This window comes from Monodon monoceros, unplaced genomic scaffold (genome assembly GCF_005190385.1).
Source record: "Monodon monoceros isolate NGI ecotype Baffin Bay Population unplaced genomic scaffold, NGI_Narwhal_1 Super_Scaffold_13, whole genome shotgun sequence".
Taxonomy (NCBI): domain Eukaryota; kingdom Metazoa; phylum Chordata; class Mammalia; order Artiodactyla; family Monodontidae; genus Monodon; species Monodon monoceros.
The window spans coordinates 67,266,052-67,288,110 of NW_021703769.1; the positions used below are offsets into that span (position 1 = coordinate 67,266,052).

The following is a 22,059-nucleotide window of genomic DNA, read 5'->3' on the forward strand; positions in this document are numbered from 1 at the left end:
GTAACTAAGCAACCAAGGCATATTAACTGATACTACAGTAATCAGACATACCAGTGTGTAGCTCCTGATACGGTGCATTGAGAAGGACACAGCATCACCTCTGTGCCATTCTTACCAAAATATATAACCTCAACTTCATCGTAAATAAACATCAGGCAAACCCAAATTAAGGGACATTTTACACACTACAATGACCAGTATTCTTCAAAAGTATCAAGGACATGAAAAATAAGGAAAGGCTGAGGAACTACAGAGAAAGGAGGAAACATAAATAAACACAGTGTGGGATCCTGGATTGGATCCCAGAAGAGAAAAAGAACATTAGCGGTGCAAATTGAACAGCCCATACTGTAGTTAATAGTAAGGCACCAATGTTAATTTCTTAGTTTCTGTAACTGTACTTTGCTTATGTAAGACAGTGACACTAGGAGAAGGTGTATGGGAACTCTCTGTACTACTTATACAACTCTTCTGTATGTCTATAATTATCTCAAAATTAAAAGTTCATAAATGAATACCTATTAAAACACTAGTGATCCAGATGTTTTATCATTTAATGCTCATAACAACCCAATGATATCAGTATTATTTTTACCCCTTTTGTTGGATGAGAAAATTAAGACACCAACTGTTAGCTCAAGGTCACAAAGTTAGAATTCAAAGCCAGGATTCAAACCCAGTCAGACTGACTTCAGATCTCATACCCTTCCTTCCCCATCATACTCCCTGTTGATAATAGTGGGGAGATAATGTGGTAATAACTTTTGTGGGAAGAGTCTAAGAGCAGGAGTCAAAGAGTATAGGCAGGAATTTTTACCTTAACATTGTGCCTTCCTGCCTGCCGATGCAGGGTACGCGGGTTTGTGCCCCGGTCCGGGAAGATCCCACATGCCGTGGAGCGGCTGGGCCCGTGAGCCATGGCTATTGAGCCTGCGCGTCCGGAGCCTGTGCTCTGCAACGGGAGAAGCCACAACAGTGAGAGGCCCACATACCGCAAAAAAAACCCCAACAAACAAACAAACAAACAAAAAAAAACAAGAGAAACTGAAAAACTGACCTAAAATGGAGCTTATTAAAGTGACTGAAATCAAGATCCCCCACTTTCCTTTATACCAAAAGGATTCCAAATTTCATTTGGTACCCTGATGTCTCTCCTACATGGGTGCTACTCAGACTGTGGTCCAGGGACCAGCAGCATCAGTGTCAACTGGGAGCCCATTAGAAGGGCAGAATCCCAGGCACCACTGCAGACTTGCTGAATCAGGATATGCTTTTTAATGGTTCCCAGGCGATTCGTGTGTACATTAAAGTTTACGATGCTCTGCCTACTTTATTTTCACCCATCCTGGGGTGATTCTTTTCTCAGCCTTTCTACCTGCTATTATCTATATATATGTGCTTTACACACTCAGATGGGCAGGTCCAATGATTAATAAAACTTCCCTCCCTCCCACTACCACAAAATAATTTTTTAGGGAAAAAAAAGCATGACAAAAATTTATCATCACAATATTTTTCCCCCAGTAGCCACTGTTCACCACAACCTTCAGCAAAGATAAGCTAGGCTGCAGATTACGTATCATTCCTACTCAAGTGGTAACACCAACCCCTTCTCTTCCATACCAAAAAACAAAGAAACAAACAAAACACCAAAAATAAAACACAAGAAAAAAACAAAACAACAACAAAAAGACAAACACAACCTTCCAGAACGTAATCCAGTGAGAGCAGTGTTATTTTGGGGATAACCTTGAATCTGTTCAATTAATGAAAAGAAGCAAATTATCTGCAAATTGCAGTGCTTTATTATTTTTTAAGGACAACACACGTTTGTGCCAGATGCTGTGCATTTTATGTGCATTATCTCACTGTCTTTCTCCAGCCCTATGAGGTTGGTGCTACATTATCCCCACCTGCAAATGAGGAAACCGAATCTCAGACAGGGAAGTGACTTGCTCAAGGCCATAAGTTACTTGGACCACTCTTGTGATACCATGAATTGAGAGTAGCTGAGAAGAAGTTCAGAGGTGAAAGAATGTTTCCTTAAGGCAGGCTTTCTTAACCTGGACAGAATTCATGGGTTTTGTGAATCTTGGATGGGAAAGAAATTCATCTCTATTTTCATATGAGCATCTTTCAATGATTAGTGTAGGCAACAAACCACAGGAAGATTTGCAATATCTGTGACTTTGATACCAAAATATACCCCCCGAGGTTTCTATCCAAATGTTTTTACAGTTGCTTCTGATGTATTGAAACACTGTGTCCATGGTTATTTTAAAACTAAATTGTTATTTGACCCACTGTGGGGTCTTTCTACTTAATGGAGCAAATAAATAAATTACTACGTCAGAGTTTTTATGGTTTGATGGGTGCTTTCAACATATTTGGTTTTCTTTACAATCTATGTATTTTGTATTGTATATTTAGGAATATTATTCTGAGAAGCCATCCATAGCCACTACCAAAGGCATGAAAAAAAAAAAAAAGGCGAAGAACCTTTAAGTCAACTAACTTTCCTTGGTATCTCTGTTCTAAGTAGGATTTCACCAATCTCCAGCCACCCCCTCATGAGTTGCTGTGGATCAGTCTGAGTTCCTGGCAAATTTGGGTTTCCTCTGAATACTAGGTTTTGCTGCAGTCGGCGGGTTGGAAGGCCTGGAAGAGAAATACTTCTTGGCTGTGGCCAGCAACCGGAGTGGGAACAACAGCTGCGGGCTGCCCCGGGAAGATGCCTTCCATATTTTCCGAGACCCACTGACATCTGATCTCCCGTGGCCTGGGATCCTATTTGGAATGTCCATCCCGTCCCTCTGGTACTGGTGCACCGATCAGGTACAGGGCAGCAGGCTGAGAAAGCTGCTCTCGGGGACGCTTCCTTCCTTGGAGTATCTGGAGGCTGGGTTCTTTTCTCCCGCTATCTGTTCTCTTATTTGCGTTTCTCCCCAAACATCCTTGAGAACTTCTTTCTCTCTACTGCTCTACGTGTTATCTTCTTATTCTTATTCATGTCGCAGCAAATCCAAAGCTACTGATGTTTGCAAAGGGGAAAGCTTGATACATCCTGCTGGATGTCTGGAAGGATCCAGTAAGCAAGAGAGATGAAACATTTTAAAGAGAGGTTAAAACTGGTATAGGTATTATTTGCTCCACAAATACTCACTAGGTGTCCTCTATGTGCCAGCCACTTGGAAATCACAAGTAAACAAATCAAACAGGCTCTCGGAGCTCACCTTCTTCTGGTGGAGGTAGACAGGCAATAAATAAATTATGGGGAACGTTAAAAGGTGATAACTGTCATTAAAAAAAAAAACAAGTGGGGGGGGTGGAAATGGAGGGTGTGGGAGTGTCATCTAAAATAGAGTGATTAGGGGAGTCATGGTTGAGAAGTGCCCTCTGAGCTAAGGAGAGTGAGTGGGCTCTGGTGATTGTTGGGGAGGAGAGTTTTAGGCAGAGGCACCTGCCAAAATAAAGCCCTTAAAGCAAATATATAACTGGTGTGAAGAAAGAAATGAGAAAAGCAAAAGGCACTGTGGTGTGTATAATAAGCCCTTTTGTGTTAAAAGGTGTGTGTGGGGGGGATAGAATCCATATTTGCATTTGCTTGTATGTGCTGAAGGAAACTCCGGATGGATGTATATAAAACTAAGAGCAGTTACCTGTGGGCAGGGAGGTGGGCAGATGTGCCAGGATGGATGGAAGCCATTTCACTGCACACCTGTTTATACTTTCTCAGGTTTCAAGCCCTGTGAATATATCATCTGTTGAAATGGCTTTTTCCATTGCATTAATGATCAGAGATCTGTGTGCCATTTTGGAAGCCCTATTTCATATTCAGGGCTGATGAGACTTTAAATAAAATAATGATCATGGAGTCGGGCCACTGAATTGATGGAGGGGACACTGCAGAGAGTGAATCCAGGTCACCCCAAGGGTCAGAACTCCTGAGTGAAGAGCTAGAAACCAAGAGCTAGAGATGGGTGCAATACTGCCCCTTTAAGAGAGAGCACCCGTCCTCTTCCTTAGCAAGTCTCAGGCTGGAGAGACCCTGGGAGACAACTCAGACGGAGGCTAACAGCCTGGGCTTTAACCTTAACAGACCTGGAATCAAGTTCAGGTGGCATAACCTTGGGACACCGTCTAAGATCTCTGAGCCTCTGTTTCCTCATTAGCGGGGTTACTAATAATTGTGAAAAAGGGGAGCATTAGGAATTTGCTCATAGTCTTTTTTGTTGCAGGCTCATTTAATAAACTGTTTAAAACATTTACCTTTTTGCTATTTTTTTTTTTTTTTTTTTGCGATACATGAGCCTCTCACTGTTGTGGCCTCTCCCGTTGCGGAGCACAGGCTCCGGATGCGCAGGCTCAGCGGCCATGGCTCACGGGCCCAGCCGCTCCGCGGCATGTGGGATCTTCCCGGACCAGGGCACGAACCCGCGTCCCCTACATCGGCAGGCAGACTCTCAACCACTGCGCCACCAGGGAAGCCCTTTGCTATGGTTTTATGCTACTGCTCTTGACATGGCTCAACAGCTTATATTTATTAATCTATACAAATATTTCCTTGAGATGCCTCACACCCTTACTAGCTGGGATTCCAGTGTGCAACCCTTGAAGCCCACCTCCAACCCACCTCGCATTGTTCAAGAGCCTGGGGACTTAATTAATCCGGGATGACTTGATCTTCTTCCAAAGGGCAGGCAGGGCCAGAGGGGCCAGAAACCCAAGCCCTCCTTGGACCCCACAACTTCTGGTTTTGCCGCTGCTGAGCTGAATTCTGTTGAGTCCAAAGACTGTGTTAGTCCCTTGGGCTGGTGCTGCCCTACGTAGCTCATTTCAGAGCAGGAGAAAGATAAAGCAGCATTCCCTGTTCACTGATTGGGGGCGTGTTCCTAATCTTCCTGGGCAGAGATGGAAGAGGTAAATCACAATCGATAATCGTAATGACACAAACATTGATTGATGCTGGACCATCTACCAGTAACTGATATAAGCATTTCCTATATGTTAACTCATTGATTTTCATAACATTCCTATGAGTCATGCTCCATTACTTGGGTCCGGGGGTTGCCGTACAGGGCGACACGCTCTTCCCAGGGCTTGTGGGGTTTTGAGCAGCAAAAGTCTCTTAAAACTTACTCAGCTGGAGGCTCCGCTTCATGGGAATAAAAGCCAGCATTCTTCTCAGTCACAGCTTTGGATCTCCTGTCAAAAGGGCTTGGTTTTCCAAAGCTCTAAATTCCTCTCTGCTTCCAGATGGACCGACAAGGACTGAAGCTTGCATGCCTCTTCTTGGCACCTTAATGAAGCAGTAAAAAGTATTCTATAGTTGCTGTATCGCTCCATGTTACTATCGCATTGTTAAGTGTTCTAGAAAGCCCAGTACGTGTGTGTTTGGAGTCCTGAGAAATGACAGGTAACAGTTAAACAGCTGACTTCCCAGCTCTGGATAGAGGGATCCTCACTGCTCCTTCACCTTTCCTCACATAAGCTGATGCCACGTTTTAGAGTCTTTCACTGACAACATCCAACCCAATAATAATAATCTGTGCAGGTGAGGGTACACTTGGTTGCAAGTCACAGAAAAAATAATCAAATTTAAACCAGCTTAGGAAAAGGGTAGGGGATTTATTAGCTCATGGAATACGAACGGCAGGAAGCTGAACTAGCCTTCAGAAAGTGCTGGAACTTTTTCTGGTTTCTTTCTCCATTGTCTTTCTCTCTTACCTGCTGACTTCATGGTCTCTCACTGCAGACCAACTGCAAAGAGACTGACAACTCTTCAAGTCCCAAATCCAAATACCCTGTGTAAGGGCTCTGATTGGCCAGGGGTGAGTCAGGTGCCTACCCCTGGATCAGGCAGATTCCGCACCCAAGATGACAGGGTAGACTTGTGGAGAGGGAATGGGTTTCAAAAGAAGCAGCAGGACGCTCTAGGAAGCCTATGCCACTGATGAACATCATTTAAAAAATGGGAAGAATTCCCACTTTGTCCTGCTCACCACAGCACCATAATGGTAATGGCATTTCACTCCTCTTGTCCACAGTTCACTGAACCAACTCATAAAAGCTCTAGTAACTCACCAAGGCCTCTGCAACTTCTCCAGATGCTTCAAGATCCAAAGCCTAAGGAAATAGTAGAGAAAGTTCTGAGTTCATGTAGATTCAATCTGAAGCCTGGAGCAGGATTTTGGGGGACCAGTCTTCTACTCAGAAAACACTCTAGAACATGTCATTCCCTTTGAGTGGATAAATCGTTTTAGTTACTCGATATTGGTATATATTGCAAAATCATCACCAAAATAAATCTAGTTAATATTCATCACCATCAGTTATTGATACAATTTTTTTTCTTGTGATGAGACCTTTTTTGTGTGTGATGAGAACTTTTAAGATCTATTCTCTTAACAACTTAAAAATATGCAATCCAGTATTATTAACTATAGTCACCATGCTGTACACTACATCCCTAGGACTTATTTATTTTATAACTGAAATTTATACTTTCTGATCCCCTTCATCCATTTTGCCCACCTGCCACCCTTTGTCTCTGGCAACCACCAATCTGTTCTAAGTGGATAAATCTTAACAAGACCTACCTTATGCCACCCAACGGAGAGAAGGGGGTCAGGATAAGACCTAGGCACACCGTATGCAGTAACTACAAGTCCAGACATGCCAATCCTGTTGGTAGCAATATCTCAGATCCTCTCTTTCTCTTAACTCATCACTCCTAGCAAAGTATTTGCATTCCTCTTCTATCCTCTTTCCCGTTCTTGATTTCTCTGCCTTGGTATAGCTACCCCAACTGGACCACTGGATCACAGGGATTGAGAATAGGAGAGATGTTTCCTTAGAGAAGGCAGGCAAACCGAGCTCCTGGGTCTACTATGCCTACAAAGAAGCCACGCGCACCTAGTTGGCCTTAAGAGAAATCTATCTCAACTTCCAACCACACCACTGTTTTCCAGGTGATTGTTCAGCGGACTCTGGCTGCCAAGAACCTGTCCCATGCCAAAGGAGGCTCTCTGATGGCCGCATACCTGAAGGTCCTGCCCCTTTTCATCATGGTGTTCCCTGGTATGGTCAGCCGTGTCCTCTTTCCAGGTAAGAAGACAGTTGGGAGGAGAGGTTGTCTGTGAGTCTCAGACCCTGTGAAGTGTTCTGAACATCTTACTGACTGCCCCTCAAGAATGCAGCTGGAGTCCCTTCCTGGTGATTCAGCTGAGGTGTCTCCATCCTGGCAACTACTGACTCAGTGCTGTTTCCCAACATTGGTTCAATGAGAACGTCCTATTAATGTCTCAGACCAAGTCAAATGGAGACCTATCTGGGGCCTCGCCTCAACTATATATTTTCGGAAACCACAAACTAGGCTAAAATCTCATGGTTCCAGATGTCAGCTCCCTGAAATCCCATGAGAGGGCTCCCCTCACACTTCAATGTTTGAACCCAGTGGTTTGGCAACTTCGGCCCAATAGAACCCTTTGGGGGTTCCTTTTCTTAACAAAATCAGGGATATCAAAACCTCTAGAGTATCTGTCTTAGCTTTTTTCTTTTTTTTTAAACTTGGTAGAGGGATGAGGTTTGCAGCATGGGGATTAAACAGGACTAGGGGTGGGGGATGTTATTGGGAGTCGCTGTGACGTCAGGAACTGGTGATCTGTGTGGAAGAAAGCTCCTTTCTGCCTCATTAAGTTTAACCCTGTATTGACCCAAGCTGTTATTAACTCAAACGGGCAGAAATCTCCCTCCCCTATGCCTTATCTTACATGATGTTGCAGAGGTAAAGAAAGGGTTAGGATGAAATGGTTAGTCCAGAAGTTTTTTTTTTTTAATTAATTAATTTATTTATTTATTTTGGGCTGTGTTGGGTCTTTGTTTCTGTGCGAGGGCTTTCTCTAGTTGTGGCAAGCAGGGGCCACTCTTCATCGCGGTGCACGGGCCTCTCATTATCGCGGCCTCTCTTGTTTCGGAGCACAGGCTCCAGACGCGCAGGCTCAGTAGTTGTGGCTCACGAGCCTAGTTGCTCCACGGCATGTGGGATCCTCCCAGACCAGGGCTGGAACCCGTGTCCCCTGCATTGGCAGGTGGACTCTCAACCACTGCGCCACCAGGGAAGCCCCAGTCCAGAAGTTTTGTCAAAATAATTTAGAACTATGAATTAGGTGGAAGGACTTGGGGAAGAGAAAGGATGGGGAACCGTCCGTGGTGCCAGATGCTGGGATTGCGCTTCTCCAGCCCTGATGGATGAAGAACCCAGAGCCACCGGTCCTCTTTCCAGGGAAGCGGCACAGGGCTTGAAAAATCCCAGATGAGGATAAGAACTGGGATCTTGGTTTTATGGTGACTTGATGGAAAATATACAGCTGAGGGGCAAGGCGACATATGAACAAAGAAAGTGGCTTAAAGCAACCAACATTCATTGTGCTAAGGGCCAGTCCCCGTGTGAGGAGTTTTGCAGAAGAGTGGGGCGGTTATGAATATGAACACTGACCTGAAATGCCTTGCCTGAACCTTGGCTCTGACACTTCCTGGCTCCTGTGACCTTGAATAAGTCACTTAATTTCTGTTAAGTGCTTCTGTTTCCTCACTTGTAAAATGGGGATAATATTTCCTAAGGCTTAGAACAGTCCCTGGCACATGGTAAACACTATAGAAGTGTTCACTTTTATTATTCTATACATATTTTATCTCATTGATTCCTCAAAAGGACCTTATGAGATAGGTACTATTGTTATTTTCATTTATAGATAAAGAAATCAGGGAATTCCCTGGCAGTCCAGTGGTTAGGACTCCACACTTGCACTGCCGAGGGTGTGGGTTCAATCTCTGCTCGGGGAACTAAGATCCAGCAATCTGCGTGGCCAAAAGAAAGGAAGAAATTAAAGCTCAGAGAAATTAATTGATTCACTCATTTATTATTCTTCCATGGATTCAACAAATATTTTGAAAGCCAATTATCTGCCAGGCCTTTTTCTAGAAGAGCCTGGGGATGCATAAGGGAACAAGACATACAGTAGCCCTGCTGTTGGGGGGGATTACGTTTTAGTGGTGAAGGAGACAAAAAATACGTAAGTGAGCTATTCATTGATTGTGCTAAGTGCTGTGAGGAAAATGCATAGGGAAGCATCACAGGGAATGCTGGGCAGGGGCTCCTATGACAGGGTTTCCAGGGAAGGCCTCTGTGAAGAGGCAACAGTTTATTCATGTGGATGGTTTGAAAATATAATTTAGAGCGGAGCCAACCAGATGAATGATGGATCGGATGAAGCTGTTAAGGAAAAAAGAGGACTCTAGATCACTCCTAGGTTAGGGGACTTGCTGGAAGTTACTTGGCTAGGGCTGGGTAAGCCAAGATTTAAATCCAGGGGCCTCTGCCTCCAAAACCTGACTCTTAATCATGCTACTGTCTCTTTCAGGAAATCACATCAATACTTTGGATCAGTATCAGGATGATCAATAACAAGACCCTGAGCCTCACTCTTAGCAGTCAGCCAGTCAATAACGGTTGTTAAGTGAAACATAATGCCGCATTCCACGCCCCTAGGGAGTTTGTAACATAACAGATGAGTCTGGTACTTGTGAAAAAGTAAGAGAAAATTGATATCAAAACACTCTAGCATTTGGTACTAGCAATAGTGCGAAAGGAATTTAAGAGAGTGAGGTAGGGTGGAGATGGTGAGGTGGGTGCGGTGCATTTGAAGGTCTTGACTGGAGCTTCTCAAAGTGTGGTTCCCAGCCTAGCAGCATCAGGGTTGCCTTGGAACTTGTTAAAAATGCAAACTTTCAGGTCCCGTCCAAGACCTTTTGAATCCGAATCTCTGGGGGCGGTGCCCGGCAGAAGATTGAGAAGCCCTGGTCTACAGGGCCAGGTGCCAGGCCAAGCCACTGTTCCTACCCATTTCCACTCTTCTCTCCATCTCAGCTCCATCAGCAACCTGCTGAATCTTCAAATGGGTCCAGCACTGCCTAAAATGATGCTCTGATCCTGAGCTCTCTTGAACGTGGACAACATCCTCTTCCACTTAGTCCATCCAAGGAATAGCGCCCACTTATAAAGGAACTCTAGTGGAAACCAAGAAAGAAACAAATCAACCCTCGAAACAATGAAACACAAGAGTCTAGAAATGTTCCTGTTTACAAAGCCAATCATCTCCACCTGAGCTTTGGAATAAGCTAAGGTTTTGAATCCTATCCACGATACTAGCTTTATGATTTGGGGATGTTATTAGTCTCTATGGGCCTCAGTTTACTTGTCTCTGAAATAGGTATAATGGCAATATCTTCCATATGGAGTTGTGAAGATTACATGAGAAGGTGTATATGTACAGTGTTTATTTGCGGCATCCGAGTCGTAGTGAACTTCCATGAATGTTGGCATTTGGAAGAAGGAGGGTTGGTGCTGTGTTTGGATTGGACTCTGCTAGAGCCATCCTTTATGTCAAGCATCATAGGATCTGACAAGGGAATCCACTCCATATATGAAATGGTTGATTAATTCACCCAAGACAGGTGAGCTGATATAGAGAATGGTGGGTTAACAATCACAAGGCTGTTGGTTTCATTTATAACTTAGCTGAGCCAACTAGTTTCCCTGTGATGAACATATTCTTTAGCCTGAACGAACAAACACCATTTTCTGCCCTAAACATGCTTTATAAACTTTGTGTCTGTCATGTGTTTCATGGTTGAAGGTTGCATTCCTAGAAGGTTAAATAAAAACTAGGTCATTAAATGAATGATTTCAGGGGGAGTCTTGCTCCTTCTTGGTGTCCCTTGAAGAGAGGAGCTTTTGGACAACAAGAGTCCAAACCCACAAGATTGGAACATAAGCAAGATCTTTGCCCCGCTTGGGAGGCTCCATACCATGTTCTGGCCACAGGAATATAACTATTTTCTAATCTTCTCCTAAACTTCTGCAGACAAGTCATAAACAAGCCAAGAGCTTTGACGTCTCAAAAGCATTTTTCTCAACGAGGTTGTTTCTTCTCAATACTTCCTGTCAAATATCATTTTTGGTCTGCTGTCTTAATTTTGTCTAAGACTGAATCAGAGTTTTGGAGGCATCTACTTTTATCCCATAGCAATTGTTACTTGTATTATGAATTGTGGCCACAGCACCCATTTCCTCTCCCATTGGTGGATGTAAGTGGAGGGAAGGGTCCCAGCTTTGACAAGACATAACAGTGAGTGGAGAAACTTTACAAAGACCAGCTAGTCCTTGGGCTTCCTAATGGATGAAGGGGCCTGGTGTGATTTCCATTTCTTAGGTATTATGCTGTCTTAAAAAAGCAAATGAAGGATCGAGAATTCCCTGGCGGTCCAGTGGTTAAGACTCCACGCTTCCACTGCAGGGGTCCCAGGTTCCATCCCTGCTTGGGGAACTAAGATCCCACAAGCCACATGGTGTGGCAAAAAAAAACACAAAGAAACCAGAATCAATAATATTAGGGGAGGGATGAATTAGGGATTTGAGGTTAACAGATACACGCTACTATATATAAAATAAACAACAAGGACCTACTATAGAGCACAGGGAACTATATTCTTTTTATATATTCTTTTTATATATGAATCACTTTGCTGTACACCTGAAACATTGTAAACGTCTATACTATACAAGTATACTTCAATAAAAAATTTTTTTAATTAAAAAAAACCCAACATTAGATTTTAAAGTTATGATGTACTTTAAATATTTACATTTATTAAATTAACAGTTTTAACACATATAAAAATATAAAGACTAGACATACCACCTCATCTGGAGATACTGTCAAACATCTCTATTTGAGGCCACTTGTGAATTTGAGGCCTCAGCTACATGATCATCATGACGTTGATACTGCATCAGAACGGGGGAGGAGATGGGTGTGGGCAGTGAAGAGCTCCAAGCCCACCCCTAAACTGAGGCTCGAGGTCGTTCCCACTTGCCATAGAAGGTGGGACGGAAGGCAGTGTTACTCATTAGAATGAGGAAGAAGGACAGAAGCCTTTGGATTGAGCAGAGGGAGGGTCTAGGAGTTATTTATGGGAATTATTCCTAGATGCAGCTGGCCAAAGAGACTTGAGGATTTATAAGTGGTCCAGTGGGGGTAAGTGGTGTTGTGTTGGCATTGAGCTGGTGGTGAGGAGTGTGGCTCAGCTCAGATATGAGGAAGACAGAAAGTAACAAGAAAGCTATCATTCAAACACACATGCCAGACCACTGAAACTTGGCCTTCCTTCTCTGAAAGATTGCACTGGATTGAGAGACCTGTTCTGTCTCCGACATGACCTTGCTGGGTGATTATAACCAGGTCCCTTCCCCTCTGTAAAGATTACACTAATAATGAGATAGCTAGTCTCTCCCCAAGAAAAACGTATCGAGCATCTACTCTGCGCCACACACTCGTATAATTTTTAAATCTCTTCTTCTGTCTTCCAAGCAGGAGGTCTATGCTTCTAAGCTTGGCATGTGTTCATCATGATAGAGATGAAGAACTAGAGGTGCCAGGAAGTCTGGATGGATTTACACTAGAAAATCAAAATGCTGTTCAGGAGAGAAAAGAATTGATACAGAAATGGAGAGAGAGGAGGAGAAAATTCAGAGCCTGGTTGGGTTCTTATGAGTCTAAAATGAGGAACAGCTGTTGAACTATGTATACTGTTGAGAAGGAGATGGGGAAAAGAGGAACTTTTAAAATATTTGCCATGTGTCAAGTGATGGCATTCTCCTTTGCACTTCCGATGAACTTAGGTAAAGATGTAAATTGCTCGTGTCCTTTTGTGGGGCTTAGGGAGCCTGATGTAGGGCACTGTGCTGAGACTGGCCGTGAGGTGTCTCGGCTTTTTCTGGGTTACAATAGTACGGCTGAAATGCATTCAGCACTTCCTGTGTCCCAGACTCTGTGCTGAGTGTGTAATGTATGTCATTTCATTTAATCCTCACCATAATCTTAGGAAGTAGAGTTCTGTTACTGTCCCAGTTTTGCAGATACGGCAACTGAGGTCCAGAATGGTTAAGTAACAAGGCCATGGATTATCAAGTCTAGGCTCCTTTTTATTTCATTGGACTGTACACTTATATACAGTAGCCCTGTCTCCTGGTGCTGGCCTGCGCCAGGCCGTGTTTGGGCCGGGCCTGGGCCTCTGAGGGTCCGTCTGTTTAGCTCTGGGCTTGTTTCCTCCATAGACCAAGTGGCTTGTGCAGACCCAGAAATCTGCCAGAAGGTCTGTAGCAACCCCGCCGGCTGCTCTGACATCGCGTATCCCAAACTTGTACTGGAACTCCTGCCTACAGGTAATGGTCCCTTCACCCCTCAGTTGAGTCCCCCCGGGGCACCCAGAAAGGAGGACATTGGCTTGGGCTCTAATCTGAGGAGGGGGACAAGATGGGAGGGCTGTGGGAAAGAATGGCTCTGGGCTGAGGAACTAAGCCCCCAAATAAAGCTCCGGCTCTGGCTACGCAGGGGGCTCTGCCCCACCCACCCCTCTGAGTCCCTCCTGTTGGCTCCCACCCCTGAGTTCCGCCTCCTCCGAGTTGAACCTCTCGGGACCAGCTGGCTATGGGCCTGGGAAATGGGGTCAGCGGTGAAGGCAGAAAAAGCTTGAGGCCCAAAGACCTCCCTTCTGCCCCCAGGGCTCCGCGGGCTCATGATGGCTGTGATGGTGGCGGCGCTCATGTCCTCCCTCACCTCCATCTTTAACAGTGCCAGCACCATCTTCACCATGGACCTCTGGAATCATCTCCGGCCTCGGGCATCTGAGAAGGAGCTCATGATTGTGGGCAGGTAAAGTCTTACTGGGTTGGCGCCAGGCAGTGGTGTGAAAAGTCCAGATAACCCAGGGAGGAGAAAGCTGAGCCACCCAGAGGGAAAGTCCAGCCTTCGACTTCTCCAGGCTGTCTCAGCCTCCTCTGATGGCAAAGGTGAAGTACATCAGGGCTCCGTGGATGAGTAAGGCGTTCATTCATTCAAGAGCTATTCAGTGAGCACCTACTACGCGCCAGGTGCCGGGCATACAGCAGTGAAAAGAAAAGACTCAGTTTTGCCTTTGTGGAGCTAGAAGAAGAAAAGGATAAGTAAACAGGTAGTTACAACCACAGTGAATGTTATGATGGAGGAGCCGGGACACCTAGGGAGTCAGAGGAAAAGTCTTCAACTTGGACTGGGACCTGAGGGGTGAATAGGAGTTAGCCAGGTAAAAGGGAGAAGGGTGTTCTGGGGGCTGGGGGCAAGGTTTCTCTAACAAGTCTTGTGCAAAGTCCTGATATCTAATGGGGGGGATGAAAATGACCAAAGTGAGTGGCATGCACATTTTATGTAAAATATATGCTAATAAGCATCTTGGGACTCTGCCCCTCAAGAAGGTGTACCTAAGGGCTGTCTCAGCCTTGGGTTAGGGAGAGGTATGACATCAAAAGCATAATCCATTAAAAAAAAAAGAAAAATAAATTAGACTTCATCAAAACCCAAAACTTTTTTGCTTCAAAAGACACCATTAAGAAGATGAGACGCCAAGCCACAGATTGGGAGAAAATATTTGCAAGCCATATATCTGACAAAGGACTTGTCATCTAGAATAATATAAAAAGTGAGATTGTAGTCCAGAAAGTTCCTGCAGGATACCACTACACACCCACTAGAGTGGCTATAATCAAAAAGGCAGACAGGAAGGCAGAGAAGTTGGAACTCTTGTGCATTGCATGTGGGGATGTAGAATGGTTCAACTGCTCAAAAGCAGTTTGGTATTTTCTTAAAAAGCTAAGTATAAACTCACCATGTGACCCAGCAATTGCATCCCTAGAAATAAAACCATCTGGCTGTACAAAGACTTGTATACAAATGTTCATAGCAGCATTTTTTACAATAGCCAAAAAGTAGAAACAATCCAAATGTCCACTGATGGGTGAAGGATAAACAATGGTACACAATGGCGTATCCACTCAATGGAATATTTTTCAACAACAAAAAGGAATGAAAGATTGATACATGATATGTGATGAACCTCATGCTAAGACATGCTAAGTGAAAGAAGCCAACTGCAAAAGACCACATATTGTATGATACCATTTACTTGAAACGTCCAGAAAAGGCAAACCTATAGAGACAGAAGTAGATAAGTGCTTATTTAGGGTGGGAACAAGAATAAGTTGTAAATGGGCATGGGGGGACTTTTCGGAGTGATGGAAGTTCTAAAACTTGATTGTGGTGTTGGTTGCACCACTCTATAAACTTACTAAAAGTTACTGGATTGCACACTTATAATGGGTGAATCTTATGGCATATAAATTCTACCTCCGAAAAGCTATAAAAAAGAGAGAGAAGTGTTCAGGGGAGATAAAACACTAATGGGGGGGGTCTCTCTCCATCCGGCACCAGGGTGTTTGTGTTGCTGCTGGTATTGGTCTCCATCCTCTGGATCCCTGTGGTCCAGGCCAGCCAGGGTGGCCAACTCTTCATCTACATCCAGTCCATCAGCTCCTACCTGCAGCCTCCCGTGGCTGTGGTCTTCATCATGGGATGTTTCTGGAAGCGGACCAACGAAAAGGTAGCCCTGGATCAGCCCTTCAGCCCATCGGATGGGAGAGAAGGGGACTGGAGAGGGACATGAGGATATCAGGTGTCATTAGGGAGGATGAGTTCTGTGCGGGAAGATACAGGGAGGGTGTTAGCTGGCTTTTGAAAAAAAGCAATGAGGGTTCTATTTTGATGCATTTTGTCCTTAAACAGGGAAGCTGAATTAACAGGGAATTATATGTCATTGATTAATTCTATGTAAAAGATAAACAGATAAGTATCTCCAGCCCTTTTCGAATCACTGACCCCTGCTGTGACCGTCGCTAGAAAGCCACGCTCTTGAGGGGGCTTGCTGAGGTTTCCGGAGGCCTGTGCCGGGCGCCCCACAGCCCTGCCCGTGTCTAAGACGGCCTTGCTCCGATTCACAGGGCGCCTTCTTCGGTCTCATCTTGGGCCTTCTCCTAGGCTTGGTTCGTCTCGTTCTGGACTTCATTTACGTGCAGCCTCGGTGTGACCAGCCAGATGAGCGGCCAGCTGTGGTAAAGGATGTCCACTACCTCTACTTCTCCATGATTCTGTCCTCCGTCACCCTGATCACTGTGTCCGTCGTAAGCTGGTTCACAGAGCCGCCCTCCAAGGAGATGGTACTTTTGGGTTTGACACTGTATCTATTGAGACCCTTCACTGCTAGTGACAGAAAACCCAATTGACTTCAGTGAAGAGGACTGATTGTTCAAAAAGCTGAAAAGTCCAGGGCTGGGTCTTGGGAAGAATTTGATTTCAGGACACTGAAAAGACCATCAGAATTCATCTCTCACCTCTCCTTCTGTTCTCAGGCCCCTTGTGGGCCCAGCAGCTTTTAGGGATACATCCTCTCTTATTCTCATTAAGCAAAAGCGTAAGCGTTTTTGTCCCAGCATTTCCAGTGAAGTTCCTGATGCCCGTTGATGGAGTCAGCTCAAGACACATGATCACCCATGAACCAACTTACTCCCCGTGACCAGAGACATGGATGAGCTGCATGCTGATCACAGGGTTCCCCCCACACCCACGGGCTAGGGTTAAGCTCTGGGGACTAGAATGAGGAAGGGTGAGATCCCCACTGGAGAATTAGGGCTGTCCAAGAAAGATGGGGGACTGGGTGGGGAAAATGTCCATTGATTCTGAAGAGCGCTGGGAGCTGAAGCTTTCTGGAGGGTGGAGTGAGAGGGCAAGACTGGGAGAGACTCGGGTGTGAAGGCTGAGCTTGGGGTTGGAAGGCGGTGGGAGAAAGGGATGAAAGTCACCGCTCCACCCCCATCTCACAGTTCATCTCTGCTCCATAGGTCAGTCGCTTGACCTGGTTTACTCGCCATGACCCCATGGTTCAGAAGGAACAGGTGCCACCAGCAACTCCCCCGCCTCTTACCCTCTCTCAGAACAGGACACCAGAGGCCAGCAGAACCAACGTCCAGTTCGAGATTGTCCAAGAAAACATGCCCCAAAACCACAGCTGTGAGTTGCTTTGCTCTTCAGTTACAGTAGGAACCTCAAGAAGCATCATATAATTAAGGGGAAATTTTTCTACCAAATCTCAAGCCAGAAAATGGGCACACTTGGAATTTTAGCATTGCCTGACTCCCAGGGTCTGGTCCTCCCTCACTCTCTGGCCACTGGAAGGGTTAGTAACTTTCAACAGATGCCTCAGGTGGAAAATTAGAGCCAGTGTTTGTTGAGTGCCTACTAAAACATGGTTCATTTGATCCTCCCAAAACCCCATGTGGTAGGCTGGGGTACTGCTGGCATTCTCTAAATGACTGGTTTTAAACTGGCAGCTTGCAGGCATATTTTGCTTTATTTTAGCTCACCTACTCTTTTAATAAAATGTGAGTTAACATTTAAAAATTGTGATATTTCACATAAAATTCCAGATTTCCATCTTCTCTTGAAAAACTGGAATATCTGGCAACATGGAGCCCGTATGTCTGCATGGCAAAAGTTGTCTGGAGCTGCAAAGCAGCTGTTCCTTAGACCTGGAATATACAGTTAGCCAGGGTCCCCACCAGTCCCTACTGTCTCCATGACCCAAGGCTGTGGTTGTCATTAATCATCATACATGGCTTTAAAAAAATAATAATTGTGGATATGAACCCATGTCATCCTACCGTGGGAAACTCAAGGATAGATCCAGAAGGGCATGTGTTTCAAGAAAGATGAGAGAATCTTTCTTGGTAGAGGTGACGTGTTTAATAAGAAAATCATCTCCCCTGACTCCCACACGTCACCCGCCTGGCTCCACCCGCAGCTGATTTTGCAGACCCAGCTCCGAATGGGGAAGGAGAGTTCCCTGCAAGAGTGCACATCTCTCTTCAGCCTCCTGGCAGGCGATGCAATACAGGGAGGAAGTCAGATAGAACAGGTCCTAAACCCACCTCTGCCTCTGCTAACCAGCTGTGTGCTTTGCTCAAGTTAGGCTGAGTCTCTATCTTTTCATCTGAAATTCTGCACCTGAAGATGGTGAAACGTCTCAAAATACCAATCTGCTAGAACTAAAGAGTCTTCCAGAATCAAAGTCTTAATGGATACCTTCCAGAAAAGGAACATAAAGTATTTATCACAGTGCGTGGGACACACCCGGTCTCTCTTCTCTCTTGCCTGGGAGACACAGCCCATCCTTATGACCCTTATTTGCTGGGTTCTTTTTAGGTGACATGACCAAAAAGCAGTCCAAAGTGGTGAAAGCCATGTTGTGGCTCTGTGGGGTGGAGAACAAGGGCAAGGAGGAGATGCCGAGCACAACAGACCCTGTCATAGTTTCCCTGGATGAAAACCCCTTGGTGAAAACCCTTCTGGACGTCAACCTCTTCATCTGTGTCAGCTGTGCCATCTTTCTCTGGGGCTACTTTGCTTAACATGGGGGTGAACCCAGGGGTCCAAGCTCTCAGTTTGCTATCAATGCCCCAATTTTTTAATGAAGGAAAAAAATAATAAAGCCTTGTTTGTTTACCACCAGGCTTCAAAGGTGTCTATGGGCCACTTTCAACATGACATTTAGTTAGTCCTGTTCTTAAAGGGGCTTCCCTGGTGGCACAGTGGTTGAGAGTCCGCCTGCCGATGCAGGGGACACGGGTTCGTGCCCCAGTCCGGGAGGATCCCACGTGCCGCGGAGCTGCTGGGCCCGTGAGCCATGGCCGCTGAGCCTGAGCGTCCAGAGCCTGTGCTCTGCAACGGGAGAGGCCACAACAGTGAGAGGCCCGTGTACTGCAAAAAAATAAAAAGGGGAATGAAGGCTAGAAGCTGGAAAAAGAGAGAGGCATAAAGGCTTCTTTGTCTCAAAAGGCCAGTTATTCACTCTTCCTGTCCATCATGTAACATTAACAGCCAAATTCAAAGGGTTGGACAAGCGAAGAGATGCCCAGCCCCCTGGTAGCCACATCCCCTGGGCTGACTGTTAGCGCTTGAACTCTCTCCAGCTCACCTTCCAAGCACAGGGAATGGCACCCGCATTCTATCTCCCGACTTTCACTGTTGCTGGCTTTGGGTGAAGGAATAGTTGGTGCCCAAAGACTTTCTCATTGTGAAACTTGCCCCTCACTATGATGTCTGGGAAATAGACCCGAGTTGGTGCCCTGGAATCTTGTGCCATAAAAAAATCAGGGAATTGTGTGCACGTCCCAAGCTCTGCCTTAGCCTGGGTTTCTTTGCTTGATTCTCCACAATGATGCTTCCCTAAAACAAGTAGCCAGGATGGGCAACTCCACAATAAATCGTTACTGGACGAGGGGTAATAGGGCTTTTGACCTGAAGAACAGCCACGCCTGTTCTGTGGAGAGTCAGGCATCCTAATTATTCTGGGCCCCAGTGGGGTCTGATGGGATGACCTGTAGGGGCTGTGTGTGCCACACGCACAGCTAAGAGCAGGGGCGGGACAGCCAACAGAGTTGGTTAGCCCTGAGACCAACTCTGGGGCGGCCCAGGGCCATGAGATAGTACCCTAGTCCTGGGGTTAAGGGGGCTGGGGGGCGGGATGGGTTAGAACCACTCACTGGCTTAGCAACTGGAGAATGAGTAGTTTCTCAAGGAAGCCCAGTTTCCAAGGAGCATGGACAGGAAGCCCTGGGGCTGAGGAGTCACTGGTTCATGCAGTCACTCATGACATCTTTTGAGTTTCTACTCGATGCCCTCAACACCTGGACCAGCCTTGTCCAAAGGTAAAGGCATTAGCTCGACACCTATCCTAGTCAGAGGCCTGGCTTTTCCACACGGATCCAGATGACAGCTGTGGTTTGGACAAAGGCCCCTTGGCCCTCCCAGGAAAGGGCCCCTATGGAGAGCTGTTTGCTAATGTGCCTGCTATCCAGACCCTGTAACTGGCTCTGCAAGAGGTTGAGCTTCTGTCTGGGGCAAGTGGGCTCAAGGGGAGGCTGAGTGACCCTCTCAAGGGCCAAAGGAGGGGAGTGGGAGGCCCAGAAGGCTTCCCCAAATTGTCCCTCAGCCAGGCCTGCCCCCCAGCCCCCTGCCATGCCGAGACCTCTGCTGCCACAGGTTGGGGTCAGAAGTGCGTTTTGGTGGGAGTTGTCACTGTGGCAGCTTAGGCCACTGCCACCTCTCCCCTGGATCGCTGCCACCAGTGTCCCGACTGGCCTTCCTGCCTCTGATCTTGCACATTCTCCAGCTCCAGGCAGAGAGAGCAAATCTGATCAAGCCACTCCTCTGCTTGCTCCCAGGATCAGGTGCACACACCTGGATGGGAATTTCCAGACCCCTGACAGCCAGGCCTCTTCTCAGCTTCGACTCTGATTGCTCTCCCTTCACAGTCTAGGGTCAGACCACACTCATGCTGTCCCACCTGCGGGCCTAACACAGTGGCTGACACCCAGTGAGCCCCATAAATATCCAGTAAGTAGGTCTTTGCTTCTGCTCTTCCCTCCGCCTAAACGATCCCCCCCTTCCTTTCCTGGCTACCTCTTATTCTAGTCACTGCTTAAACATCACTTCTTCCAGGAAGACTTCCTTGGTCATCCCACACCCACTATGACATGCATCTTCAAAGCAGGTATCACACTTTATTACTGATTGCTTAAGCATCTTCCCAACTAGAGAGGAAGTTCCACGAGGGCAGAAGGCATGGCTTACACTGATGCCTAGCACAGCCTGGTGAATGGATGACCTCCAGAACACAGATGTCTGGCTCCTTGTCTCATATCCTCCAGCCACACCCCCTCCCTGGCCTGGCTGCCCACCCCTGCCCAGGAACACCCACTGTTCCTGCATCAAGTCAGTCCTTGAGGTCTGAGCTCGTGGAGGTGACTGAATGGCTGACTCATCACCCATCCTCTGCCCTCTGGAAACTGTGCAACTTCCAAACCCTCCTTGACCACAGACGATGGTCTCTAGGGCTGCCCAAAGGACCCGCTCTCACCTTTGGGAAAGGCCCCCATCAGTCACCACGTCACGCTGGCTCTGTCTCCCTAAACTTGTGCTCGTGGGCTCACTACCTCTGCCTTATCGGGGCCCCACTGGCTCCTCTCTCGGGGATGTCCTGCTGCTACCTTGCCCCCGCTTCAGTCCATTTTCTGCATTGCAGCCACGAGGACCTAAAGTCCAAATCCGACAGTCACTCCCCTCCTGTGTCTGCAGCTCCCTTTGATGACTCCAAACATGAGTTATAAGGATCTTCACACTCCAGCTCCTGCTTCCCTCACCAGCCTCACTCCTTGCCCGTTGCCCGCTTCCCCTAATTCCATGCTGTCGCTCACCTCACAAGCCATTCCTAGCATCTGGAGGGCCCACCTCCCCCCTCCTTCCTCCACCAAGGTGGGCCTTCCTCCCACATACTTCCACGGCTCCCCCACTCCGCAATCTCTATCTGTTTCCTGCGTACTTGTTTGCAAGCTTCCTGGGGGCCGAGGCCACAGTTGTATGGTTCACGTTGGTTCCCCAGGGTCTAGGCCAGTATTCCCCTGGAGGAGACACAGAAGTATTTAGAAGCCATGGGTTCAATTCTAAGCATCCTTGTATGAAAGCAAGAATGCTGTTTCTACCATGAAATGATGTGAAAAAAAAATTTTGGTCATCAAATATAATTTATTGATGTGCATGAAAACTGAATTCAAATACAAATGTAGAGGGTAAAAACAGAACCCTGGTGAATTGTTTTGGTTCTTCCAAAAATATATTTGGCTCAAGTATACCCTGACGTGTCATTTGTAATGACATTTTGATGTGTGTGGCAGACAGACCCCAAGGTGACCCTCAGTGACCCCCCACCTCCTGGTGTTCATGCCCTTGTATAATCCCCTCCCCTCGAGTGTGGACAGAACCTGCAACTGACTTCTAACCAATACAATACGGCAGAGGTGATGAGATGTCATCTGTAATTGTATTACAGCATGTAGACTCTGTCTTGCTAGCAAACTCACTCTAGGGGCTGTCCTTGCTGGCTTGCCGAAGTAGCAGCCTTCCCAGGGAAGCCCACGTGACCAGGGACTGCAGGCAGCCTCTAGGAGCTGAGGGCAACCCCTCAATGATGGCAAGAAGTCCTGGGCCTCAGAACAAGCATAAGCACATGACTTCT

At 46.4% G+C, this 22,059-nt stretch overlaps 1 protein-coding gene across 1 annotated transcript in view; it reads left to right on the forward strand.

The window, feature by feature from the left end:
• The window catches only part of SLC5A11 (solute carrier family 5 member 11), a 51,587-nt gene extending 33,096 nt beyond the window's left edge, over positions 1-18,491 (forward strand). The window contains exons 9-16 of the mRNA XM_029220799.1: positions 2,630-2,835; positions 6,972-7,107; positions 13,178-13,285; positions 13,625-13,775; positions 15,366-15,534; positions 15,932-16,147; positions 16,829-16,997; positions 18,189-18,491. Coding sequence (XP_029076632.1) covers positions 2,630-2,835; positions 6,972-7,107; positions 13,178-13,285; positions 13,625-13,775; positions 15,366-15,534; positions 15,932-16,147; positions 16,829-16,997; positions 18,189-18,394 — 1,361 coding nt within the window. The 3' untranslated portion in view covers positions 18,395-18,491. The remainder of the gene's footprint in view (positions 1-2,629; positions 2,836-6,971; positions 7,108-13,177; positions 13,286-13,624; positions 13,776-15,365; positions 15,535-15,931; positions 16,148-16,828; positions 16,998-18,188) is intronic.
• Positions 18,492-22,059: the final 3,568 nt, after the last annotated feature.